Source organism: Alosa alosa, chromosome 12 (genome assembly GCF_017589495.1).
Source record: "Alosa alosa isolate M-15738 ecotype Scorff River chromosome 12, AALO_Geno_1.1, whole genome shotgun sequence".
NCBI lineage: Eukaryota > Metazoa > Chordata > Actinopteri > Clupeiformes > Clupeidae > Alosa > Alosa alosa.
The window spans coordinates 13,040,496-13,066,733 of record NC_063200.1 but is presented as its reverse complement, the minus strand read 5'-3'; the positions used below and the strand labels follow the sequence as shown (position 1 = coordinate 13,066,733).

Below are 26,238 nucleotides of genomic sequence, written 5' to 3'. Positions count from 1 at the left end.
AACCCTTACGCATTCAATTGGTATAAGAGCACATGGAGCCAATCAAATGAATGAATCTCACTCTCAATGTGTGAGAGTTGGCAGCTCTGAAAGCTCCTCTGTACTCTGATATACAGTAATTGGCTTTGGATACAATGTGAATTTCCACTGCTGCTAACCACAACTTTTCTGGTTATTGGCCACAACTTTTCATGCTGCTAGCCCAGCTCTTTTGCTACTGCATGCTGCTAGCCCAGCTCTTTAGCTACTGCGTGCTGCTAGCCCAGCTCTTTAGATACTGCGTGCTGCTAGCTCAGCTCTTTAGATACTGTGTGCTGTTAGCCCAGCTCTTTAGCTACTGCGTGCTGCTAGCCCACTGATCTATAAAGAACACTTATAATCAGTGTGTTAGCCCAGCTCTTTAGCTACTGCGTGCTGTTAGCCCAGCTCTTTAGCCACTGCGTGCTGCTAGCCCAGCTCTTTAGCTTCTGTGTGCTGTTAGCCCACTGATCTATAAAGAACACTTATAGTTCTATAAAGATCAGTGTGTTAGGCCAGCTCTTTAGCTACTGCGTGCTACTAGCCCAGCTATTTAGCTACTGCGTGCTGTTAGCCCAGCTCTTTAGATACTGCGTGCTGCTAGCCCAGCTCTTTAGCTACTGCATGCTGTTAGCCCAGCTCTTTAGCTTCTGTGTGCTGTTAGCCCACTGATCTATAAAGAACACTTACAGTTCTTTAAAGATCAGTGTGTTAGGCCAGCTCTTTAGCTACTGCGTGCTACTAGCCCAGCTTTTTAGCTACTGCGTGCTGCTAACCCAGCTCTTTAGCTACTGTGTGCTGTTAGCCCAGCTCTTTAGATACTGCGTGCTGTTAGCCCAGCTCTTTAGCTACTGCGTGCTGTTAGCCCAACTCTTTAGCTACCGCGTGCTGCTAGCCCAGCTCTTTAGCTACTGCGTGCTGCTAGCCCAGCTCTTTAGCTACTGCGTGCTGCTAGCCCAGCTCTTTGGATACTGCATGCTGCTAGCCCAAATAGCTACCACCGCCCTTGGTCACCAGGAACTCACTTTGAGAGTGACAATGAATCAGGTATGGTTTTTCTTTATGGATGCAGTCTCCGACCTGTTTTAACATATACACTCCTCTGTGCGAAATGATAGTATATGGCTTTGAATGCAATGCAAATTGCTGCCACAGGTCACCAGGGACTCACTTTGAGTGACAGCGATCCGGCCAGGTAGAAGTGGTCCAGGTCAATGACGGAGGCCAGGAACCCGGCCAGGGCCACCTCGTAGAGGTCACTCTTCTTCCGCAGGCCGATGACGATGGCCCAGGACCAGAGTCCGATGATGCCGTGGACTCCGTTGTCCAGCAGGGCGCGCAGCCACACATGTTGCAGCACGAACGGCGTCTGAAGCACGTGGTCGGCCAGCGGGCAGAAGAGGCCGAGTCCAGCGCTGGCCAACAGGGACGCCGTGCTGAACGTCTGCAGCAGCGCCTGGGCCTTCTCCGTCTCCACTGCCAGGCTCAGCGGCACCGTGAGGCCCGCAGACGACCCGTCCAGCTTGGAGTGAAAGCCCCGCATGGCTTACCTCACACAGCTACCACGGAAGGGGTCAGCACTGCGCTGTGTGGCTAGAGATAGAGAAAAAACACAAAGAAAGACACACAGGATCTGTGAGAAAACAAACAAGGTTGGTTTGCAGCTTACACTTTAACCTCTACCATGGTCAGTATTAGGGATGTAACGGTATGAAAATTTTGGTCACTATAACCGTGAGGTTAAATTATCACGGTTTTCGGTATTATCACGGTATTTCTAAAAGTGTGTTCAGAAAGTACTGATAGGCCTACACAAGCTGAAATAGTTTCAAAAAGTGTCCCGTTCACTTTTTTCTTCATGTTTAATTGGCTATGTGCTTATAGCTTAACTTACCCTACCTACCACAACTTGGAGTTTGCTATTTCTGTTATTTGGATGCAATGAGTGAGACCAAAGTAAGCGTTCAAAATAAAACTTTAGGCTACTGTATTCTCCTGATAACGTGAGGGGAATGGATTTAATGTGGACGCGAACATAAAAAGACGCAGAGTGGCTACATGACACAGTGCACATTTTGCGGTGAAAAAGTTCCGCCTTTTAAAATCAGGAGTAGCCTAATACGAATCGTAGTTAAAACCATCAATTAGACAACAGAATCAGTAGGGTACCAGTTTTGTTTCATTGTACCAGGCCTACTGTATGTCAAAAGCAGGCTCGGATGAAGCTGGGAAGGATTAAACACAAGGTTTCCACACCGCGGTAATCAACCGTGATAATCATGATATTTGAAATGAAAACGGTAATTGTTATTGTCAACATTTATCACGGTTTACCATTATACCGGTAATCGTTACATCCCTAGTCAGTGGTATATGGCAAAGAAAAAAAGCAAACAGCCTTAAAACATCAAAAGATATGCCACAAGACCACAATGGTTAGTTCATGGCATGACCTAACCTTCTTTGACAGATTTTTGCTTTCTTTATTTTACACTAGACAAAAGTGTTTTGACTGCCAGCTCAAATAAAAATCACCCACTGACTTAACCCCCATGAGGCATAAAACAAGCTCTGGGAAAACAGACATACTGTAGCCAACAGATCAGCCGATAGTGTCAAATGCCTTTGAAAAGACACATTGCTTCACAGATGATTGGATAGTGCCGATCAATGCAGCCAGCCTAAACTGCATATTGCATGCTTTGCTTTTGCTCTGGAGAGGCCTGTGTCTTCTTGTCGACTCTGACAAAAGCTGACAAATATAGAGGGAACTCAAAAATACCCAACAATCAATTTCTGCCTGCTTGAATCCCTCCGCCCACAACAGTGGTGGCTCACGTGGGCAGTTGTGGCGGAGGAGGTGGAGGAAACTGTGTCAACCATCAATGGGCGCGCTGGCTCTGTGGATCACAACAGTGGTGTGAGTCAGACACAAACGGACAGGGGGGCCGGGAGAAGAAAGCAGCGTCACACAGAAGAAGAAGAAAAAAAGAATCAGGAGGCCGGACACTCACTCAGGGGAGGTCAACCCACCAACAGTCCACACAAACCCAAGCTGTGCAGGAATGAGTAACTAGATCAAATATGTGTGTGTGTGTATTAATATTGATAAGTACGTCAGTAAGTAAAAAAGGCAAAAAGAGCAAATACGGTTAATATCAAACACTCGGGATCCCCTTCTGACACCAAACCCATTAGTTAGGTAAATGTTGCATCCTGTTAAGACTATACGGCAGTACTTTCACATAGGTCATCACATTGACTTTTGTCCGATTCGTGTTTAGAATGCATATTCTACACGTTTACAACGTCTTGAAAACGACAACAGACATATAACACAAGATGGCCCATTATTATTCAACACATTCAACACCACTAACAAATAACCAATACAAATGTCTACTTAACAACCCCTAGCTCGAAAATATGCAGGTATCTCTGTCACTATGTTCACTATGTTTTAGGCGTGGTAATAATACCGCGATGGATACTTAACATTCGTGTCTTTACCAACCTGACATAAATTAAAATATGATGGGCGTCTTGGTAAGCTATGACATGTTAGCGAGCTCAGCTAACGTTAGCCTAAATTGGTTGCATGTCTTTCAAATGATGACGGTTTTAGCCACCTAGCTTTGTCATTGCATTGCATTTTCAGACTCACAGCAGGAAGAACACACATAATTTGTCAACAACGCGGGATTGGAGACAACGCAGATCCAATTCAAAAATATTTCCACTCACCACATTGTGTAGCTTATTCTTGCACTGTGTTCGAGTAGGCTCCGTGTGTACTGTCCAGCCGGTTACGAAAAACCTCCTTCCTTGTTATTGTTCACGCATCATTGGAGAAGAGAGCTGCCAATCACTTAGTCCGGAAGCGCTAGATGGCGAAGCCAGAGCTGACAAAGCCAATGTGACGAAGCCAGTCTTGGGTACCAAACACTGTCCAGCCTACACTCGCCCAGCCTGCACCATCACCCACACTAGACTAGACCACTAGGAAGGAAGGAGTCTAGAAAACCAAACCTACAGTATAGTCACCTCCGAGATCCGACACCTCGAAATTACTGTATCGACTGGTGAGGTAAAACATATTTTTTTATAAACGTATACGAACCCTGCAACAACCGGCACTTGCTCTTTCTTTTGTGCAAGCTCGAAATGCCCGCGGTCCCCACAAACCCAAGTGGTTTGATAAAAGTTGCAATGACTACAGAGAAGCTCATGTTCATGAATTCGTCAGCCAAAAGTCATAGCCTACCTTTAACAACATGCTGAAAAAGAAAGAAAGAAAGATTGTCCATTAAACTATATCATAGGCAAGCATGTACAGGATGTGCATCTGTAGGATAGAATGAAACAATGAAATACAGTTTGACTATCTTTGTTTTGGCTGAACCTTTCACACATAGACTGTATAAAAACCTTAATAGAACAGTCTATGCTTTCAAATGTCAGTTACAGTTCTAGAATTTCGGTCATCCCCCAGAGCCCCAGGTCGGCAGTCCCGAGTGAGAAAACACGACACTACTCGATGACAACTGATTTTTCCTCCCTTTCAAATTACACGGAATTCTGCCACCTTGTGGTTGCTTTGGGGGAAAAAAATAATAATGCACCTTGGAAATCTTCATGTGACCACAGCCTACCCTGAATTAAACATGTGTAGGTGTCTCATGTGCTTGTGTTGTGTCTACATGAAATGAAAGTCTGAAGCCTCCTTTGTAAAGCAGGAAAAGTCCAGGCCAGTGTGTGGGATAAGCCCGATAAGCTTGAGATTTTGTGAAGTTCATGTCAGTCCTCAGGTTTAGGCCTTCCAGGAACAGTGACCTGAGCTGATGTCTGGAGTGCTGTTTACCACATTGCATTCAACACAAGCCTGCCTAAACCCCATCTTGACATTCACATGGAAAATACCACATTTGGTCTATCTATCTATCTATCTATCTAGATAGATAGATAGATATTTTGTTGCTGCAATTATTTGGCGACACATTTGAACAATTTTAGATTGCTCATAACTTTCTCTGTATATTATTTTTGATAGCAGATGAGCGTATGTCAGATCGGATGAGAGACATTGTGTATGCGTGTGTTTGCAATGCACTCTGTCAACACAGCACACACACACACACACACACACACACACACACACACACACACACACACACACACACACACACACACACAGTGTCCTAACGCAGCACAAGTCAGCACAACCCTTTCAGACGGGCATGACTCAGACATGTCACACTCTGTTCCTGAATGTTCACTATGGTAACGACATGCTGGTGATTCCAACCCTCTCAGGTCAACATATTCACTTTGTCCCTGCAGCACAGAACAAAACACACAACACGACGCACAACACAGTCAGACAAAAGAGACAGAAGCCAGAGGCTTAGGTGTGCACCCACAGGTGTGTGTGTGTGTGTTAGTGTGTAAATGTGTGTGTGTGGTTATGTTTATGTGTGCGAGTGTCTGTGCGTGTCCGTTCATGGCATGCCCGATGAGACCTTGATTAATTCCTTGAAGTAGCTCTGTCTAATGAACCTGAACCCCCCCCCCCGGCACGCTCCCAACAGCAGGGGGGGAGCTTCACCCCGGCAGCAGGACGTTAGCTTAGGGCAGTAAGGGGATTACTCGACCCGCACACTGTCTCTGGCTCCCTTGTACTCTGTCGTTCTTTCTCTCTTTTCCTTTCCTCCCGTCTTTCTTCCCCTTTCTCTCTCTCTCTGCCTGTCTATTTATTTCTCTCTCTCTCTCTCTCTCTCTCTCTCTCTCTCTCTCTCTCTCTCTCTCTCTGACTCACTGTCTGCTCGGCCTTTCTGCCAGCTGACACACATCAAAAGTCCACACAAAGACACACCAGCATTCACACATACTCGCTCACTCACTAAAACCCAAACACACACACACACACACACCCACACACACACACACACGCACGCACGCGCGCGCGCGTCACAGTGCCCAGTCATTCCAGACACACAAGCCTCTGTGCCAGGAAGGGGTGTGGTCCTGCTGTCGCCGTTGTTAAACATTCCATCAGCGAGGGGAAAAGCCGAGGCTGTATATATCTCTCCGTCTCCCTCGGCGTGCGGTTCACTCGCTCTCCGCTCTCTCCTCTCTCTCTGCCAGCGGACGACCTGCTACACTCTGCTCTGTGCTGTGCTGCGCTGTACCTCTAGGACCATGGCCTTCCACATCATCGTGCTCCTGTCCATGATCTCGGTCTTCGAGGTGGCCCTTGGAGACCAGCCTGTGGAAGAGGAACTTATCAGTACAAGTCAGTTTGTTTGGTTTTCTCCTGGTGTTTGAGTGTGGTATGTCTACCTTGAATAGAATATGTGATGGAGGTACAAGTGAAGTAAGGTGTGTTTTGATCCTTTGTGCTATGCAATGTCAGCACTCTCTTTCTTATGGCAATGAAGAAAAACGTTGGAATATGTTGAGGACAAAAAAAGAGTTTGCTATCTCATTACACAAACATTAATGGATGACAGTACTGTATATGCCTACAGATTAATGTAAACAAACATCCACGAACATGGTGTTTATGTTGTACTCATATGGCTATGTACATTATTTATTGTATAGTGATATTTTATTTATGTCAATACATCAAGTAAACATAAAATCATAAAATAGACTCCATGTTGTTCTCCTCAGAAGGAGGTTCATCTCAGTGCTGCTTAGATTCCGCCTGTGTAGTCCTGTGTTGTGCTGCTTAGATTCATTGGGGCAGCCGTGGCCTACTGGTTAGCGCTTAGGACTTGTAACCGGAGGGTGGTCGGTTGTAACCCCGACCAGTTGCCACGGCTGAAGTGCCCTTGAGCAAGGCACCTAACCCCTCACTGCTCCCCGAGCGCCGCTGTTGTTGCAGGCAGCTCACTGCGCCGGGATTAGTGTGTGCTTCACTTCACTGTGTGTTGAGTGTGTTTCACTAATTCACGGATTGGGATAAATGCAGAGACCAAATTTCCCCCATGGGATCAAAAGAGTATATATACTTACTTACTAGATTCCTCCTGTGTTGTGCTGCTTAGATTCCTCCTGTGCAGTCCTGTGTTGTGCTGCTTGGACTCGTAAGACAGACTCGTATGTGGCGTCCTGAAAGTGCTGCTGTTGTGAACGTTTTTTAACCGATGACGGACTCTTATGTGTTTTGTGATGTCCCCTGACTGAAGGGAACGTGCTGCTGGCTGCTGTGAGGTTTTTAAATGGCGACGGACTCTTGCGTGTGTTTCATGTGACGTCCTCTGATCGTAGGGAACGTGCCGCTGCTGGGAGGCTGGAGCTCCATGAGTCCAGAGAGCCCTGAGGTTCTAGCCGCCGCTAAGAAAGCCGTCGAGCAGTTTAATGCCGACTCCAAGGCCAAGAAATACTTCAAACTTCTGGAGGTCTCCACTGCTGAGACCCAGGTACTCAACATTTACATACAGACATTTAGCCCTCAGTTGTCTAGAGACACTCAACATTTACTGTACATACATTCAGGCATTTAGCCGTCTGTTGTCCAAAGACACTGGGCTGTTCAGGCATGCTGTGTTTCATCAACACAAGTGTGCATTGGGAATGATCTAGAGTCTAGACTATAAGGAATATATCGGCAGTAACATTTATGGAAAAATATGAAATATTTGAATATTAAGTGAATTTTCTTACATTAACATTACATTCATTCATTTAGCTGACACTTTTATCCAAAGTCATCAATAGAGGAGGACGGACATTCAAGCTACTGTACACCGTTCTGATCCTGCCCTCTGTACACAGGTGACCAATATGATCAACTACAAGATAACAGCCACCATTGGAAAGACCAAGTGTCGCAAATCTGAAAACGCCGACCTAGAGACATGTGACATGGCTAAAAAGGTATGTCCACATTGCCTTCTGGGGCACAAGAACATAAAATTAGCTTTATATTGTAAATAGACCCTTTCAACAATAAAAACAAAAACAATGCTTGAACGTTCTATTTGGGCCCCAATCTACTTCCTCTGCATTAAGATAACATATGGAATGTTAAAAAGGAAGTCTTGTGGGGCCAACTATGATGCTGATAATGGAACTCTCTTGAAAGGGTCCATAAAGTACTTAGAAAGTAAATATACTTTATTGGACACCATGCTCTATTTTTAAACTCGTTATATTCACTGAGGTAAAAGCTTAGGAAAGACTTATGATATCTGTGTACATATGAGTTATTGGTAGTTATTTCTGCTCATAATAACACATCGTGTTTGTTTTGTTGTGTTTCTATAGAGACTGCAGTGTAAGTTCCACGTCCAGTACAACCCACGCAACAATGAGCTCACAGTGCTGACCGCATCATGCAAGAGATAAAGACTGTTTTGCTTGAGAGGATTCTAGGATTATTCAGTCTAGAGAGGAGGCTATCAGGGGGTTATTTTGTATAGCTTTAGCAGGTTTTAAAAGGATGGGATTTTTTACACGTTTCTAACTTTTTGGCATTTCGCTGTAAAAGGTAAAGATATTATTTATTGTTCATGTGAAAGAATGTTTTTTTAATGAGGTTTGGATGACTAAAGTTAGTATTTTTAGAAATGTTAGTCAGCAGTCTGTCATGTCTGGAGACATTACGTACCCAACCTTGGATCTGTGTGAGTGGAGTGGGGAGTGAATAAACATCAACTTATCGCTCACATTACAACAGTGCACCCGCGTATTTGTGTTCTATTTTTGATCACGAGTCCGAGTCTTATTGGTTGTCTTCTGTGAAAGCTTCATCAGAATATACAATGAAGTGCTTTGCTTCAAGAAGACGTGAAAGTAGGCCCTGTTCAGACACAGTGCGCTTTTCAAAGATGTCTGTTTCCACGGTGCCAGAGTGGCGGCCAGGAGAGTGGTATACCGAGTCCTGTGTCATTACTCATTCTTAGTAATGATGCCATTTTCCACTGCTTTCCCACAGCCCTGCCCTTAGCAACCAGCGCTATGTTACGCTACGTTTGCAAAGAGAACTGTTTATTCCTCCTCCCAGACACCACACACTGTATATGGGATTGCCTGCTTCTGAGTAAATGTTGGATTAAGAATTTGATTTTGAGACTTTGATTGCATAATACAATCTCTAAAAGTGGTTATTTCAGAACTGCTTGTATATGGAAACTGGGTTACAGTACATGAATGTAACAAGAGTTACATTCAGCTGTAAACCTTGTAAACACACTCATAAAATTCCTATAAACATCAGTCTCACAATATTACTGGACCGCAATCACAGTTCCCATCCAGTGGAGAGTTTGGAGGGGAGTTTTTACTGCGCACAAACGCTGGAGGCTTAGAGAATGTTTCAAGCATGTTTGAGGCTTGATCTCCTTCAGCTCATGAAAGTGCAGTAGTATTGATTTTTGCAGTATGTCACATTACCATGAAACTGAGCCTCTACATGTTTGTTTCTTTGTGTGCATGTGTGTGTGTGTGTGTGAGAGAGAGAGAGAGAGAGAGAGAGACGGTCAGATATAGTGTCTCAGCTAGAAATGAGTTTTGAGAAAAATGGCCAAAATGTTCAAAATGCCCCACATCACCATGAAGGCTTCTGTTGTCACTCAGCATTCTGCACAATGATCAATAGGGGGCAGTAAATCCCTCGGCATGCATTACTGATGGCAAGCTGGAAGCTGAAGGCAACTTTGGAGGAGCTCTGAGCTTATCTTTCTAGTGTGTGAGACATCAATGTCTCAGTCACCGTCAGCCGCCAGCCTCTGAGCACCTTTCTCTGTCCCGCTGTCTGCCTGACACACACACACACACACACACCAGTGCACTGCTGTGACCATGGCCTTGTGGGTCACCATGCTGCTGACGCTGCTTTCAGTCTGCCAGATAGCCCCTGGCGAGGGGGCTGTGGAGGAGAAAAAGATGGGGGGTGAGTACTGCTGTGTGTGTGTGTGTAGGTTTTGCATTGTGGTCTTTACTTTCTTTATTTTAGCAAAATGATTGATTGCTGTAGGAGCAATAATTCTAAACTGGCATGTTGAGGATAAAAACGAAGACGAAGAAAACCTCAACATACATTAGTTGTTATGTCATGTAACTATAAGAATGTATATGTACTTATAGAGATGGGAAGGTCTCTTTAGTGTCCACGTGGCACACCCTTGGCCCACAACTAAAAGCTACGGCAGGTGCGAACAAATAAACCTTTGTGTAGCTCTCTGTGGGGACTCTAAGTACTTCTCCACTACCGATATGTTTTACTGGATTTTTTTTTCTTTTCTTTGTTTGTTTTCCACCTTGCTGTCCCGGGAGGCTGGAATCCTCTCGACCCAGAGAGTCAGCAGGTCCAAGAAGTGGCAAAGGAAGCTGTGGACCGATTCAGCATGAAAGCCAACAGCCCCAACTACTTCAGACTGGTCCATGTCACCTCAGCGTCGGCCCAGGTACCGCATGAATGCAGGACATTCCAGAAGGAGGACTGTTTATTCCCTCTGAAGTACTCTGCACACTGACATGAGTATGCCAACAGTTTCCGTCACTTGTCCACACACCAACTGACAAGCATTCGATAAACAATTCGATTTTATTGAGCCAATAAAAATAGAACATCATAATCGACATGGCGGAGCCAGCAGAGTTCAATGCTAATGTGCAGGGCTGTATTGAAAACAATGTTATCTAATGTAATCAAATGTCGAAAGTGGAGTAAGCCCAACTCATGTCAGTGTCTATGTGCAGAGGCCTTAATACTCTTATGTCTACACGAGCATGACAGCTGATATAGAGCAGGTAGAGTCACAGCCTACTTTCTGTGCAGTCTCCAAGTTCCTCTCAATGCAAAACTGTCTGACTTTTGTTTTTGTAAATGCAGGTGACAAATGCAATACATTACAAGATAATAGCGACGATTGGAGAAACCAAATGTTCCAAATCTGAACACGTGGACCTGAAGAAGTGTGAGATGGGGAAAGAGGTACGAGGGAGGAAGTAATTCAGCCAAAGGCCGTTTGAGATAGAAGATAAAATACGGTGTTGCACGATGCTCAGTTCATGCAACTTCCTTCCTGACAAATTCATTGTTCTCAAACATGTTCATTTAGTTAATAATAAACATTGTTTGCTAGTTGCTTGTATATACAAGCAGCAAGTTATATGTTACATGTGCTTTCCATATGTATGTTTATGTGTTGTATGTGTTGTATGTTATTTCCTTCTACAGAGAAAGCAGTGTGACTTTGAAGTGACCTACAGCCTCAATTCTGTTAAACCCCAAGTGAAGAGCAGGTGCAGATAGAACTGTTCAGAGTCTTGAGCTGCTGCACAAAACATCTTTAGGAAGAAACTCTTCAGCAGTGCACTTATGAGACTGGAGCCCCAAAGCATTACAGTTTTACCACTGAGAGCATTTTGGTATTTTGTCAAATGGATGTGGATTGTTGGATGAACTGTTGAATATGTTGCTTTCTGCTACAGCAGCATATCAGTGGTTTGGTTGTTTATTAAATGTTTTGGTTGTTTGTTTTGACTTCGACACAGGTTTAAATACATTGTTTATAGACTTGTTTGCTTTAAAAAATAAATAGACAATAAGTAACATTTGGTATACCTTAATGTCACCATACATGGCCACATAATTAAAAAAACTAGTAACTCAGTAGTTAAGAAATGGAAACTGCACATTATAGTTAAATGAAACTTAGATGTTTATTCACATGAATCTGAGTCATATACAACAGTAATACACCCCCATAAAAATCCTATAAACATTATTTTCTCAAAAATGACTGCAATACAGTCCCAGTTTCCAACCAGTGGAGAGTTCAGAGTGAGGTTTTTACTGTGCCATATGCACCCCAGACACCGACGCCAAAAGCCCAGTCTGGCCTGCCGGTGGTGCCAGCGACGGGCTCACAGAGGGGCCTGCCAGTCCTGGGCAGCTGCCCGTCACACTGCGGTCTCTGTCTTGGGCGCCAGCTTTGAGGTCAGAAAGTGGGTCAAGAGGTGGTGTTGCTGTCGGTACCTGTGGGGCAAGAAGGCATCTGTAGCCCCTTTCAGATCAGTCCCACCCAATGCCCACAGAACACAGCCTGGGGTAGTCTATGCCAAGAGGTATCCCTTTAGCAAAGAAGTGCATTCACTTGTTGTGCAACAGTGTGAGTACAAGTAAGAGAGCTTACTTTGAGATGACCCTTTGAACTTGCCGATTCTCTTCGTCTTGTAACGTCCAGAGAACCCTCTCCAGGATGGGCAGCTCCAGGTTTAGATACTGCGCCACCTGAACACAGAGAGCATGCACTATGAGCCCAGCTACACACTATTCCATAGATCAGGGGATCTCAACCTTTTAGGGGCTAAATCCAAACCAAAACCCAACCAAACCAAAATGCCAAGGCAAACTATTTATGGTTACAGACTATTTTAGTATAACAGGGGTGTTCATTCGTATTGCCCATATTTTTTTCCTGCTGACTGAGCTTTCTAAGTAAGAAGATTAAAAATAGACAGTCAATGAGAATGATGGTCATACAGAAAATAATTTTAATTCAAACGGCCACTGGGACTGTTGACTGAATTCAAACAGTAGGCATAGCACGTCTTCAGAGTCATCAGTTCTTTGCAATACATGGCTTCATTTGGATAAATACTGACATCTACATTTTTATAGACTGACACGTCGTCATCTTTGCACTGTCAGTTTTGTAGTTTGTAGTAGTGTGTGTGTGTGTGTGTGTGTGTGTGTGTGTGTGTGAGAGAGAGAGAGAGAGAGGACCTTCGAGCAGCCAATAACCATCTGAGAGAGAGAGAGGGAGAGCAAGAGAGAGAGGGAGAGAGAGAAAGAGAAATGGGGAGAGAGAGAGAAAGAAAGAGAGAGAGTACTGGCACTACTCACATCATTGCTAACCTCCTGCTCGTCAGTGTCCATCAAGAAGACCCTCATGATGCTCTCTGAGGGACCCTGGAGGACCCGCTCCAGCAGAGGCAGGTCAGTGGAGGCCAGCTTCCTCCGCTCTGCATGCAAGGGGGCACACCATAGAATACATTACAATACAATAGGGGGCACACCATAGAATACATTACAATACAATATAATATAACAGAATCAGATAGGAACAGAACAGAATAGAATATTTACACTCATGACTACACAAATGTTACTGTTTTTATAAAATAAAAAAAATAAAACATAAAACTTTGTCACCTTCTTTTAGTACAACATTTATCTTTATAAATTCAGATATAGCCATGATATGAAAGCCATGAAAGTGCACCTACCGCCACTTTGGTGAATGCAGTAGAGAGCAAATTCATTTGGGGCATTTTCTATCTGAGGAGAGAGATGAGGTGTAAAACACAGACTGCAGTGTGTGTCCTTCATACAGAGGACATCTACAGTAATAGGCCTCTCTATTACAACTCATGTTGACTGAAAGCCAGTTGAGGACTTAGTGGCGCCGCCATGTGGCATGAGCCAGAACTGAACCTTAAATTTGTGCAGGAGCTGGCTGATGACCTCCTGGGTCTTCATCCGGCTGTCGATGCGTACGTTGGTGGTGGTGCCATAGGTAGGAGTGAAGATGGACGTCTACAGAGCCACAATGGTTTCACAAAATAATAATAAAAAAGACATTTAAGAAAAACATTCTAACATTCTAATCTTTTCCTCCTCAATTAACCAAGGGAACAGAAATTGACTGAAGGTGAAAAGAAAACATTTTCATCAAGGAATTAGGAAAGACTTCCTGAAAAAATAAAACTTCCTGAGAAATCCTGAAATTCCCCTATCCAACATACAATCTGATAGTCCTGTCCAGTGTTGCCACAGTTACCTTGAAAAAGTAAGCTGATTACTGATTACTCCTTTAAAAAGTAACTTAGTTACTTTACTGATTACTTGATTTTAAAAGTAACCAAGTTAGATTACAAGTTACTTTGTTGGTTGCAATGCAATTTCCCATTGCCAACCAACTAACAAGCTAACAGGTTAGCAACTATGGTTTTGGGAAACGCTCAAAGAGATTGCCATCTCTTCTACCTAACAACTAATCAGATTGCCGTCTCCCCCACACCCCATTCAATCAGATTGCCCTTTCCCCTACCCTACAACCAATCAGATTGCCCTTTTCCCGGCCCCCACACCCCTTGTGACCTTATAGTTGTAGAAGTGTCCGTTGATGGAGAATCGGTGCTGTCGTGCGCGCTGTCTCTCGGCCGCCGTCTTGCTCTTGACTCTCTTCTTGACCAGTGAGGCGTCGCTGAGGGTGCGGAAGAGGACAGAGCTCTCCTCCGTGATGGGCTTGGGACGGGGCGCCCTCAGGGTGCTGCTCTCATAGCTGCTGGCTGGGGGCAGAAGGTCAAGGGTCAAGGGTTAACATCTCCAGGGTAGGATACAGTATGTGCTTTGTAAACAAGAGAAAACCATATACTATATTTAAAATAAATTGTAATTGTAATGCAAATAAATGTAATGTAAAAATATTCCCCACGGTCAATATGAAATTGCAAACTTTAATAAGAATTTGAAAACATTTTTTTTTACAATAACGAGTAAAGTAGTAAAATAACAAACTTTGTGTGAGGACAGGATGGTCCTCTAGAAGGTTGGGCTTGCTCTCTTCCAGTTCATCGATGCAGAGGAGATCGTCAAACTCTCCCCAGCGCGTCATGCCTCTGAGAACAGGAAACGCCATACGCCTCTGTGTTAGTGACGTCAGACGCAAGGGAAAAACCTGATGGAGTGTCTGGATCAGGCTTGTTGTCTACGTGCTCATTCTTCTCAAATCCATTCCATTTAAAGATAAATGAATTCATGGAATAATAATGTGTTCTCCTGCTCTGCCTGATGCAAGCCTGCTAGTCCTAACAGACCTGAAAGAATTCATGGGAAGCATGTTTAGGGTAAAAGCACAAGGCCTTTGGGGCAGCTTTAGGGGCATTGCACAGAGCTGCTGTATGTTAGCCTGGATCCCAGAGAATCTGGCCTAGATCCATTGGCAAACGTTTATTTCCTAAAAGGGTGGACACTTGTCTGAAGTTTGAAATCATTGGAGTTCAATCACTAACGTTTGGTAATGACGTACAGTACAGTATGTTAACCACGGGGGACACAACGATAACGATAGACTTGCCAACTTAAACGTAAGCGCTCTCAGGAACGCCCTCTGTTCGCTGGTTGGTTCGGAGACAAGTTGCCAAAGTAAACAAAGTAAACGAGAGCTATTCCAGACGGAGTACTGTAGGGAAATGTAAATGAGTGCATCTACGTACAGTAGATAGGCGGAGTCAGGCTAGCTGTATGTAGCACAGGTTTAAAATATCTCAACCCCCATGATGTTCAACTCAAAGTTTCGCCTTGGTAAGTAGTGTTCCATTTAACCTCTTGCCTCCAGGGGGACTGATGGGCTCGTGACCCTCCAGAGATGACTGTGGATTTTCACACGGGAGGATCTGTCTCTCATCCTGGATCATCAGGCGGATGGGCCTCTTCACGCCCCAGGAGATCACCAGGAAGCCCTCAACTGTCACCTCTCCAGCATTCTGCAGGACAGACAGCAGAGGGCGACAAATTGTTTAGCATTTTTATCCATTTCCAACCACTTAAAACTGACGTGTGAACCAGAGTCGTTGTGCATCGATTCTCACCCCCTGCTGAGGGGGTAACAGATGTATCAGGGGCAACAGTGAAAGTGCTCTCTGTTGCCAGAGCGGAGTCTAAATGAAAAGTATTCTGTGTGTGTCAGCAGAGTGGATTTGGTTTGAGACTGAATTCAATTTGACAATAACCGGCGGCAAGAGTATGAATGTTTTGTTTTGAGCATGAACAGCCCACAGCTCACAGTGCAGTGGCTACTTTGCCTGGCTGCAGTGTTGCTGCCGTGATATTACCTATTGTGGGGGAGAGAGCTGTATGCACCAAGACTGAGCGGAGTGGGAACAGGGTTTTGGTATTTGTCATATAACGTATGTATGCTGACTGTCTGCTTAATGCTGTTCTGTCTACATGTTTTGGTTATGTGGGGAGAGGATTATTGGTATCTGTTATATGTTATGTGGGGAGAGGGTTATTGTTATCTGTTATATGTTATGTGGGGAGAAGGTTATTGTTATCTGTTAAATGGAAAAGAGGACGTCTCTTCATGTTTTAGCTCTTGCTGCTTGAAACCTCTGATGTGTGAAAAAGATTATCCCCTTGGGATAAATACAGAACTAAATGTGAGTCTGACTCTGAAAGGAAAGTGCCCACCACCTACCCACCTACCTACCCACCCTACCTACCCACCTACCAACCCAACCTACCTACCCACCTGCCCACCCTACCTACCCACCTACCCACCTTCCTACCCACCCACCTACCCATCCACCTACCCACCTTCCTACCTACCCACCCTACCTACCCACCCTACCTACCTACCCACCTACCTACCCACCCACCTACCTACAGTACCTACCTCATGATAGTGAAGGTGAAGATGAGACTTGTCTCTTAAGAAGCAGTTGTACGTGTCCAGTAAGGACAAAAATTCAACCCTAGGGCAAAAAAAATGATTTTCAGAATTTGGAAAGAGATATCTTATGAATGCAATATCTCACACCTCACTAATTCCCCATTATAATTACCATTTTGACTATGCTTCCTTTATAGATTTCTCTATGCACATGCACATGCATATTCTTAAAAAGTCATTATACCATACATTATGACACCAGTTGGAATATTTACAAACTTTCTGATTACCATCAACTATGCTGCATGATGTGGAGGCTATTTATACATGCCAGATGGCTAATGCACACCACTTCACCTGCCATTGCTGTATTCCCATGAAATACAGCAATAACGCAGGGACAATGGTCATTCTGTTCTACACAAAGCCCAAAGAGCCTGCCAGAGGCCACAATAGGTTGCTGATGAGCACGGCGTGGGGAAAAGCCTACCTGGAGAAAGACCTGCCATCCCCGATGTTAATAACAGATGGAGGCCTGCCTGTTTCCATTTCCACCACAGCACACACCAGATCTGCAGGACAATATCGCAAATGTTTACTCTGTCCAGCAAACAAACATTGGCACACCCTCACACAAACACGCACATGCACACACACACACACACACACACACACACACACACACACACACACACACACACACACACACTCACACACACACACACACACACACACACACACATAGACACACGCACGCATGCACGCACGCATGCACACAGCCTTAGAACACAGACAGCATAATAACAACAACATTAGCACAAACAGCAACATGCTTTGAATTTGTTGTTTTTGCTGTTATGTTTTCATCCCTATCTCAACCAAATGCAACCACATCATGCACGTATTCGTTTTTTTCCATCCAACAGTGGCTCAGTGTCTGGACATGTATGCTGTCAAGCAGAGGAATTTCTGGTATTTCAAATAGAGCTCTCCAAATAAGCCATCTCCGCTGGAAAGAGGGAGGCTTGTTGGAGAGAGTGCATCCTGCCCGGGCCATGCCAGCTGTTTTCACTGCCGTTGCCCTAGCGACACCACCACACGTATGAGGCTGGCTTCCTCAGACTTAATCACTGTGTAGGCCGAGCACCGTATGTGCAGTGGTATTTCAACTTAATCTCTCTGTTTCTTTCTCTCTCTCTCTCTCTCTCTGTCTCTCCTTCTTTCTCTCTTGGTTGGTCCTCTCTCTCTCTCTCTCTCGGTGTGTGTGTGTGTGTGTGTGTGTGGTAACCCTATCATCACGCCTGAGCGTGCTCTATGCTTTTCCTCACAAATCACAGACTGACCACAGTCCACATATACTAGCTGTGTCTCTTGTGTCAACACATCTATGTCAATACTTCTGTTTCACAATGAAAAAAACCTTAAATACTGTCATCCAGACAGATGGAGCAATGTCCTTTATATCTCTAAAACCTCTCAAAGACAACAACGTTCAAAACACCTTGTCCCCCCCAAAGGCACAGCTGCCTGCCAATCACAGTCGGTGTGCTAACACACCCTATTCTGCACAAAGGAACATGGAAAATGCGTACAGACCCTTGATTTCTAAGGTTTGGAAGGCTTTACACAGGACTTTGAAGTTGTCTCTATAGTAAGCCACCAAAACCATTAGTCTCTGAGCATTCCTCTCTTATGAAGCAGGCACAAGATCAAACACAAACACACCGGGGGATCTGTGTGGTGACTATGCGTGATGTAGGCTACATGATACCACCTGTTCAAACCAACAGCGAAAGTAAAACAAAGCTTCGACCCACCTGTGTTCAGTAAGAAGCTCTGTGACTGTGCTTGATTACATTCCTCTTATGGCAGTGATGTGAAGTGATTGGAAGCCTTGTGTTTTCCCTTCTGTGGGTTCTGAAGCACAGGGAAAAGCTGAGTTGTAGATCGGAGTGTGTTTTTGTGGATTGCACCGAGGCGCAGTTGTGAGAGGAGGCAGACTAGCATAATATGACTCACCTTTGGTCGAGGTGTGTAGGTTGGGCTTGCCTCGACGCTGGCTGGCGGACACACCCACAGCATAAACCTCACACCTGGCTGACAGCGTACGGCCCAGGAGACATTAACCATTTATATGCCAGGGAGGACAAAAGCAAACACGTTATTATTATTATTATTATTATTATTACAATTCGATTAGCAGACACCCTCCCTATTTTTAAGTCTAGACTTAAAACATACCGCTTTACTGCCTCCCATAGTTAGGTATGGTGTGGTGTGGAACTTCACCCATCTCGGGGATTTTGGAATGGACCACCCTGCTGAGTCCTCGTGTGACTGGCACCCCAGTCGCGCGTGAGATGGTGGTCACTGACCATACCTGCGCTGGTGTCGACTACCCCTCACCATGCCTTAGTTATGCTGCTATAGCATAGTGCTGTCATGGACTTCTCATGTGCCACGCCGTACAACCCCCTCCCCTCTCCTCTCTCCCCTACCCTCTTTCTCTCAACTCTCCCTCTCTTGCCCATTCTCACTATAATTTACTGTAACAATATATAGCACCACTGATCACTTCTTTACATTAACCACATTGATTTCAAGTAATACTAACCCATTCTACCTTTCTCTTTCTCCTCCCTTACTGTACCTCACTTGTGAGGTATATCATCACCAGTCATCAACCATCCGTGTGCCTGGCCCTCCTCTTACCCATCCCACCTGAAGTCCCATCCTTGACTGCTGTATTACTGTCCCCCTACCTGGATTCCTGGCCCGTACAGCCCCATCACCTGCCTATGACAACTCTGCCCGGATTCTGGCCTGTCTGCTGACCCACTACTTGCCCCCTGACAACTTTCTTTCCTGGACATTTCCGATGCCGGACTATTGCACTTTCTCTCACTAAATCATGATTAATGCTTTATCATACCGGATACGTAATCATCCCACCTCTTGTAACTTTCACCTCAGGTGCTTTAAACACCATGTCCTATTCTCCACACCCGACTGTCATATGCATTTGTCATTGTTTACAGACCTTACTGTCCTGTATTGACCCTAGGCAGATGGGTCAGGCCCTTGAGTCGTGGATCTGCTCGAGGTTTCTTCCTATATGTATCTCCAATTCTAGGGAGTTTTTCCTCCCCCCTGTTACCCATGGGCCTTCCTTCCTTCTATCTTTCTTCCTTTTCTTTTCTCCCTCTTTTCTTTTTCTCTGATTACCTACATTCTGTAAAGCGCCATGATACATGTGTAATGTTTTGGCGCTATATAAGCACAATAAATTGAAATTGAATTGAATAAATTGAAATTACCATCATACTACTACTATTACTACTATTACTACTATTAATACTACTATCACTATTAATACTACTTACTATCATTATTATTATCATTAGTAGTAGCCTAGTAGTAGTAATAGTAGTAGTAGTAGTAGTAGTAGTAGTAGTAGTGTTATCATCATTATCATTAATAGTTGGTATTAAGGGTTGTCCAATAAATGGGTATTCTTAATTGTAATTTAATGTTTGCTATTATTGTTAATGGTTATTCCAATGTTTCAACTTGCAACGATCATAAACATAAGACACATCGGCACTTTGATAAATTATAATTACTTGGGCTGGTTGAGACAGTAAGGTTATTTAAGATCTAGAGTCCAAAAATACCACTGATGTGATATGTGTAGTTACACAATATAACAAGTATGGGTAACACTTTACATTCTTTTATATTCCATGGAATTTACAGATGCTCAGTGCACATGTAAGAGGAAAAGCTTGTTACAGTACTCTGCAAAGTGCTTAGTTCTTCTGGAAAAACCTGTTGTGGCAACCCAATGCATCTCAAAATTAGCCAATTATTGAGGCTGTATTCACATCTAAAGGGGAAATGAACGTTTTATATACACCAATTTTAAAACGACTCACTTTGCATGTCAGAAGGATGTATGTATACTGTATATGCAGGGCTTAACTCTTCAAATAATTCTAAATAAGTTGGTGAGCCGGCAGTAGGGTTCCAGCCTGGTGTTAATTTGTGAAAGCCTACAGCACAAGACGCCCTGGTTTCATTCCAGCCCTCAATCTCTCCCTCTCATCTCTCCAGACTCAGTCATTCCCTCCCCAACACTAGAGCCCTCTCTGCATCACTCGAGCAGGCAGTAGCAGCTAGCGACATCAGGCACTTTCTCTCTCTCTCTCTCTCTCTCTCTCTCTCTCTCCTCCTCCTCCCATGGCGCCTTGAGAGAAATCTTGCATGTGAGCACAGTGTCACCATCTGCTCTTTAAAGACCTCTTTTTGAAATGGATGTAACGCAGTAATGGATCCCTGCTTTGATATTGTGTTGAACAGCTGCGTAGCAAACTGATGGGCTGACGGCTTTTATCAGCCTTTTTTTTCCCCTTGTTGTGAGGCACGTCTGTATGCCTGCTGTAGTGACCATGGTGACTGTACTGAGATCCATATGAGAGACATAAGACCCCACCCGCCACCCCACCTCCACCACTCCTCCCTACCTCTCGCTTATCACTCCAGGCTGCTTCAAAGCAGCACATGGACTCTGACCTTCCAGCTTTGCTGGGCTCTTGCTGCGCTGTTGGCACATGCACGTCTTTGACACCAGACACCAGAATCCGACAGACAGCTATTCACTATATTCTTGCCATATAAATCTGTGTTATGTGTTAAGTTTGATTTATTGTATGTTAGATAATCAAATGGTTTTGAGATAGCAGGATATGTTGATAAAGTGAAAACAAAAGAGAATGAATATAGCCTGTTGCTTGTTTCATGTGGATGTAGTTCCTTTTGTGAGCAGTAGATGGCAGCATAGTAGCACTGATAATGAGATGGACTTTCGTTGACAGTGGCGAGTAGAGGAAGTCTCCCCGTGTGGAGGAAGTTGTAAGGATGCCAAAATACACAATCTGTTAATGGTCTAACTCTAAGCAATGTGTTCTTACAGTTAACAAAGTTCATTCATACTGTACGTGTGTGGTTCATGACCTCACTCATGTCTCATGTCAATCAATCGATTTGAAAATGAAAAATGAGAAAAATTAAGCATAAAAAAACTGAGAATAGATGTAACAAATGTCCTTCAACACCAGATACATAATGTAAACATAAATGTATTTTTATCATTCAGAGTATGGTAATGACATCCTCGTGCATAATATATTGAGGCTACATTAGTTAAGCTACTGTGCCAAGGTATTAGGTGACATCCCTCTAAATGGCAAGGCCTCCTTGGTCAAGACATCTGCAAGTTCTGCAGCGGAACCCCCTGCACCCAGCTGTCCACACTACGGAACTTATCATTGATTCCATGAATGACTCATTAATTCATTAATGTCTCCTGAAGGACCTGACTGGTTGAAACGTGACTCGAACTGACTTTGACATGACCTGCCAAACTAATATCTCTCTCTCTCTCTCTCTCTCGCTCTCATTCATTCAATCTCTCTCTCTCGCTCAATTCATTGGAGCTTTATTGGCATTACTTAGTGAAGCAGTGTTGCCAAAGAAAACAGATTGCAAAATAAAACAAACATCTGTTTAAAATGTAATAATTGATAGAAAATAACCTATGCCACAGTGTGAAGGGTCACTCACTTCCTCAGTTTCACGCCAAGTTAACAGGTGCTGCGCAGCTCGTTTTACACAACTTCTGTGTTCTCCCAACAAGTATGGGAGCTTGTCTTCATTGCTTAAATTCCAAAGGTATTGAGGAATTTGGCCATATTGTTGATTTCCAACTGAACTCTCTCTCTATCTCTCTCTCTCTCTCTCTCTCTCTCTCTCTGTCCTTGTGAAAGAGGAGCATTGCGTCCACTGCTGATGAGCATAGTTTGCACCAGTCACATTGTTCAGAGTGGCCTTAGGGGCAGTGGTGTTGACTGAGTGTTGATATGTTTACAGGCTGGTAAACATTTCATGTCTGTAAGTGATTGTAAAGTGGCCTTTTTCATCGAGTCCATCACTTAGACACAACAATTGGAGTGTTTGTTCATTCTTGCCTGTGTGTAACCCAACCGGAGCCAGTACTGTGTTGTCCCCTACTCTACCCTGCCTTCGGTGTGCAGGGTGCCGGGTGCAAGCTGTCCATGGCCGAGGCTGGAGGGGATGATGGGACACAAACAAACGCTTGGGAAAATGAAATGTCATTCCCTTCTTAAAATAAACGGCAGCATGGCGTGCGAGGCAGGCGGAGGGCAACAGGTGGGCCTGCCCTGCACACAAAGGCCGCCTGGATGCAGAGAGAGCCGCAGAAGTTGCTCTCACATCACTGGAGCCAGCAGCTGCATGCGGACCCAAACTGGGCCAGACATGTGCCAAATCACAGCCCCAATGTGTGTGTGTGTGTGTGTGTGTGTGTGTGTGTGTGTGTGTGTGTGTGTGTGTGTGTGTGCATACATGTGAATGTGTGTGTGTGTGTGTGTGTGTGTGTGTGTGTGTGTGTGTGTGTGTGTGTGTGCGTGTGTGTATGTGTGTGTGTGTGTGTGTGTGTGTGTGTAGTATGTGCTCAGTCACGCTGAAAGACACATAAGGAAACAATAACTCACTTCCAAAGCAGGCTCTTTGTTTCAGCTGAGAAAATCCCAACTCTGAAACAAATGAAAAATGACTAAATATATTCATGGAATGATGTAATAGCTACAATTCAGAACATCCTCAATTATCCTAGACTTGACTTGGCAAGTCTAGACTGGAAATGGTGAATAAGTAGTAGAAGTAAAAGCATGCAAACAATTTTCAGGCCTACTGCAAATAAATTATGTCACAAAATGTATTTTTTAAATTTCCGTGTTTTTTTAAGCAGACCCCATGCTCTTGCATGACTATGTTCAAGTCACTGTAAGCTTTCTGTATCACTTTTTCTCAGTGAGAGTTTTTTTTTAATCAAAGTTTTAGATTGCACACTACATCTTACATAGAGATTCATCAGATTCCAACAGTGTTTCTCATCAGTGTGAGTGACCGGCCTGCCACTGTTCTTCGCCCCCCCTGGTAAGAGAGTCATTGTTCACTTTTTCTTTTTTGAGCCTCCCTTCATCTCCCAGGGCACGGAGAGGTCCCTCGGCTCTGCGACCGGCTCATATCTGTGGTTGGATACGGCCCAGCTGCCACTGTCCATCACCCAGGCTAGCTCCGGAAAAAAAACACAGGGACCCGGCGAGGGGGGTGAGAAGCCCTGAGCACATCAGCGTCGTCAGATTGCCTGGGCTGCCCTGCGCCACACGTACTTCTCAGTCTGTGGGAACTTCTCATAAAAAAAAAACAGAAACACAGACAAGACAGACGGACAAACGGACCGGGGGGGAAGGGGGGGAACGACAGACTGACGGACACTACGGGGATTTTTTTGGAAAATGAAGCAGACAGATGGGATTGTAAAGCTGGACTGAGACGCAGACCCAGACGTAAACGCAGTGCTGAGCTGAGCTGTCTTGTGAAGAACCATGAAGCTACTGGAACACATTCCACTGCTCCAGATCCTCTTTCTGGCACAGATCTCGTCCGTCGCTTCGCTACAGAGAGGTCGGTCCCAGCGCCCCGTTCGTCTCACTGTAACCAATCATTTCTGCCTTTTCTCAATGGCTTGACATTAACCATGTGTGCATATGGTGGACGAGAACGGAGGCCTCCGTTTAAGAGGAAGTGTGGTGTGCTCGACCCTGGTTTACATTAACAGAGCCACAAGCAGTTTGGACACGTGTTTGGACAGATAGCGTTAGTAGTGCCTTGAAGAGGGCAGCTAATGTACAGATTTAACCATTCTGTTTTTACTGCAGATCTACTGATTACGAAACACTGTGTCAAGAAGGAGTTAAGCTGAGTTGTGTTGCGTTCTTTAGTTCAAATTACAATCCTGTAAATCCAGTCTGCTACTTACTGTGTGTCACTTGTAGGGTGTGTGTGTGTGTGTGTGTGTGTGTGTGTGTGTGTGTATGTGTGTGTGTGCCTGTGTGTGACTTACTGTCCCTCAGTATGCTTAGAGAGGGGCTGGTGAAGTAGATGATGTGACTTAACAGGGTCATTTAAAATGTCCACTAAAGTCAACCACTGAGAACATAATGCACATAATGACCGTTTAGATGGAAGTTTAACACGGCCAGAAAAAAAGTGACCAAGAATAAGAACTAAAAGGAAAAACAGCAAAAGGAAAAGTAGTTCCTGTGTTTTGCAATAGTTCCTGTGTTTTGCAAGTGGGCACGACATGAATGGTTGTAGCCTACAGTATAGTGTTTGTGGAAGGCCGTTGCTAATTCATGTTTCAGTTCCTAATCCAGAACAGTGCGTTTGATGATTTAAGAGGATGAGGTCATGTGCGTGTGACAGGGAGAAAACCTGAAAGTGTAGTTTCAGTCCTGGAGTCCCCTTGACTCACTAGAAAGGGGAAAAAAAGAAACGAGTTTAGTACCTCCCAGCATGAAAAGCTGTTTCCAGTTTGAAGGCTTGGAACAAGTGTTCATGAGGAAATGCTGCAGGGGAATGTGTGCCAAATGCTGACTTTGTCAAGAGGCAGAGAGTCAGCAGCCATTCACACACAAAATCAGCATTATGAGAGTGCCGTTACAAACATGTAGTCAGGCCAAGCCAAGGACCAACACACATCACACAGCAAAACACGGCAAACACAACCACACAACACACCACAGCAAAATAAGTAAAACAAAACAGGAAGCACCAACATATAAAAAAAGCACATTTTTTTTTTTGTTGTCGAGTCATTTATTTTCCCTTTATGTTCCCTGTTGCGAGCCAAAAGTTGTTTTCTCAATGTCTCACCCAAAGCAACAAGTCATTTTAACTTCGTCACACAGTCCTGATGTGGTGTGTTGACTTGACAAACACTTGATGAGCGCTCTCGTCCTAGCGGTCAGCGCAGAGTCAGTACTTGGCGCTGTGCACTTGTGAAGTTCAGGCACGGCGAGAGGAACAGGTGACACATCCGCCAATTGGCACGGTGGAAACAGCAAGGTTGTCCGGCTGGCACAGGGGCCAAGAAGGTAATTATCAAATGCACATGTGTCCTCCTGTGGAACAGTTTAACCCTGCAGACCGCCGGAGAACCCTGCAGAACCCTGTAGGCCGCTGGAGAACCCTGCAGAACCCTGCAGAATCCTGTAGGCCGCTGGAGAACTGTGGAGTCATGTCTCCAAAAGTGCTTGTCTAACTACCTTAATGGACAGACATCTGTGTGTGTGTGTGTGCGTGCATCTCTGAGAGGCCGCTAACTGTCTGTCTGTCTGTCTGTGTGCTCTGACCTAAGATCGATGACGGACACATGCACTTCCTATTGTGCGTATGTGTCCAAGCGGAATCCAGGGCAATGTCATGTGGTCAGAATGAACACAATGAGTTGCTCTCGATGACGGGTCAGTTTCAAAGCCATTTGCACAGACATGGTCAGCCACAGGCTGTAATGAGGAGAAGACACAACATGGGGAAGACTAGTGAATGTTCAAACGCACACACACACACACACACACACACACACACACACACACGCACACACACACATGCACACACACATACCTAAACACACACACACACACACACACACACACACACACACATGCACACACGCACACAAAAACACACACACAGACACACACATGCACACAAAAACACACACACAGACACACACACTCGCATGCACGCACGCACTCACTTACACACACACACACACACACACACACACACACACATACACACATACACACACACACACACAAACACACACACACACATACACACACACACACACACACACACATGTGTCCCTTCATGT

The 26,238-nt window shown here is 44.6% G+C and overlaps 4 protein-coding genes across 12 annotated transcripts in view; 2 read left to right on the top strand and 2 right to left on the bottom strand.

Moving 5' to 3' along the window:
* tmem267 (transmembrane protein 267) overlaps window positions 1-3,961 on the bottom strand; it is a 7,883-nt gene extending 3,922 nt beyond the window's left edge. The window contains exons 1-3 of one of the 4 annotated variants that reach the window (XM_048259432.1): window positions 3,763-3,961; window positions 2,608-2,918; window positions 1,190-1,611 (exon numbers count right to left, since the gene is read on the bottom strand). In XM_048259432.1, coding sequence (XP_048115389.1) covers window positions 1,190-1,561 — 372 coding nt within the window. In that variant the 5' untranslated portion in view covers window positions 1,562-1,611; window positions 2,608-2,918; window positions 3,763-3,961. Of the gene's footprint in view, window positions 1-1,189; window positions 1,612-2,607; window positions 2,919-3,682 lie in introns of all 4 variants that reach the window. The other 3 variants (XM_048259431.1, XM_048259433.1, XM_048259434.1) reach the window with 3 other exon arrangements.
* Window positions 3,962-3,971: 10 nt separating this feature from the next.
* On the top strand, window positions 3,972-8,706 carry LOC125304911 (cystatin-C-like). Of its 2 annotated transcripts, XM_048259436.1 has the most exons (5): window positions 3,972-4,105; window positions 6,163-6,310; window positions 7,294-7,445; window positions 7,801-7,902; window positions 8,293-8,706. In XM_048259436.1, the coding sequence occupies exons 2-5, from the start codon at window positions 6,217-6,219 to the stop codon at window positions 8,371-8,373; spliced, it is 429 nt and encodes a 142-aa protein (XP_048115393.1). In that variant the 5' UTR covers window positions 3,972-4,105; window positions 6,163-6,216; the 3' UTR covers window positions 8,374-8,706. The 2 variants fall into 2 exon arrangements, with proteins under 2 accessions (XP_048115393.1, XP_048115392.1); XM_048259435.1 differs by lacking the exon at window positions 3,972-4,105 and having other exon boundaries at window positions 5,973-6,310.
* Window positions 8,707-11,675: 2,969 nt separating this feature from the next.
* Window positions 11,676-18,426, bottom strand: rassf6 (Ras association domain family member 6). 2 transcript variants are annotated; one of them, XM_048259154.1, is made up of 11 exons: window positions 18,251-18,426; window positions 16,924-17,005; window positions 16,437-16,515; window positions 15,365-15,525; window positions 14,558-14,658; window positions 14,138-14,328; window positions 13,472-13,573; window positions 13,264-13,315; window positions 12,881-12,999; window positions 12,168-12,265; window positions 11,676-12,010 (listed from the first exon to the last, which is right to left on the bottom strand). In XM_048259154.1, the coding sequence occupies exons 2-11, from the start codon at window positions 16,980-16,982 to the stop codon at window positions 11,935-11,937; spliced, it is 1,038 nt and encodes a 345-aa protein (XP_048115111.1). In that variant the 5' UTR covers window positions 16,983-17,005; window positions 18,251-18,426; the 3' UTR covers window positions 11,676-11,934. The 2 variants fall into 2 exon arrangements, with proteins under 2 accessions (XP_048115111.1, XP_048115112.1); XM_048259155.1 differs by lacking the exon at window positions 16,437-16,515.
* A 5,243-nt stretch (window positions 18,427-23,669) lies between these two features.
* musk (muscle, skeletal, receptor tyrosine kinase) overlaps window positions 23,670-26,238 on the top strand; it is a 29,620-nt gene continuing 27,051 nt past the window's right edge. For all 4 annotated transcript variants that reach the window (XM_048259965.1, XM_048259964.1, XM_048259963.1 and 1 more), the window contains exon 1: window positions 23,670-23,981. In XM_048259965.1, the coding sequence (XP_048115922.1) occupies window positions 23,903-23,981 (79 nt within the window). In that variant the 5' untranslated portion in view covers window positions 23,670-23,902. The remainder of the gene's footprint in view (window positions 23,982-26,238) is intronic.

Coding starts and splice junctions, on each gene's coding strand:
- LOC125304911 (XM_048259436.1), top strand. CDS start 6,217: ATGGCCTTCCACATCATCGTGCTCCTGTCCATGATCTCGGTCTTCGAG. Junction 7,446..7,800: donor TCTCCACTGCTGAGACCCAG/GTACTCAACATT, acceptor CTCTGTACACAG/GTGACCAATATGATCAACTA. Junction 7,903..8,292: donor CATGTGACATGGCTAAAAAG/GTATGTCCACAT, acceptor GTGTTTCTATAG/AGACTGCAGTGTAAGTTCCA.
- rassf6 (XM_048259154.1), bottom strand. CDS start 16,982: ATGGAAACAGGCAGGCCTCCATCTGTTATTAACATCGGGGATGGCAGG. Junction 15,526..16,436: donor TTCACCTTCACTATCATGAG/GTAGGTACTGTA, acceptor TCTGTCCTGCAG/AATGCTGGAGAGGTGACAGT. Junction 13,000..13,263: donor CTGCATTCACCAAAGTGGCG/GTAGGTGCACTT, acceptor CCTTGCATGCAG/AGCGGAGGAAGCTGGCCTCC.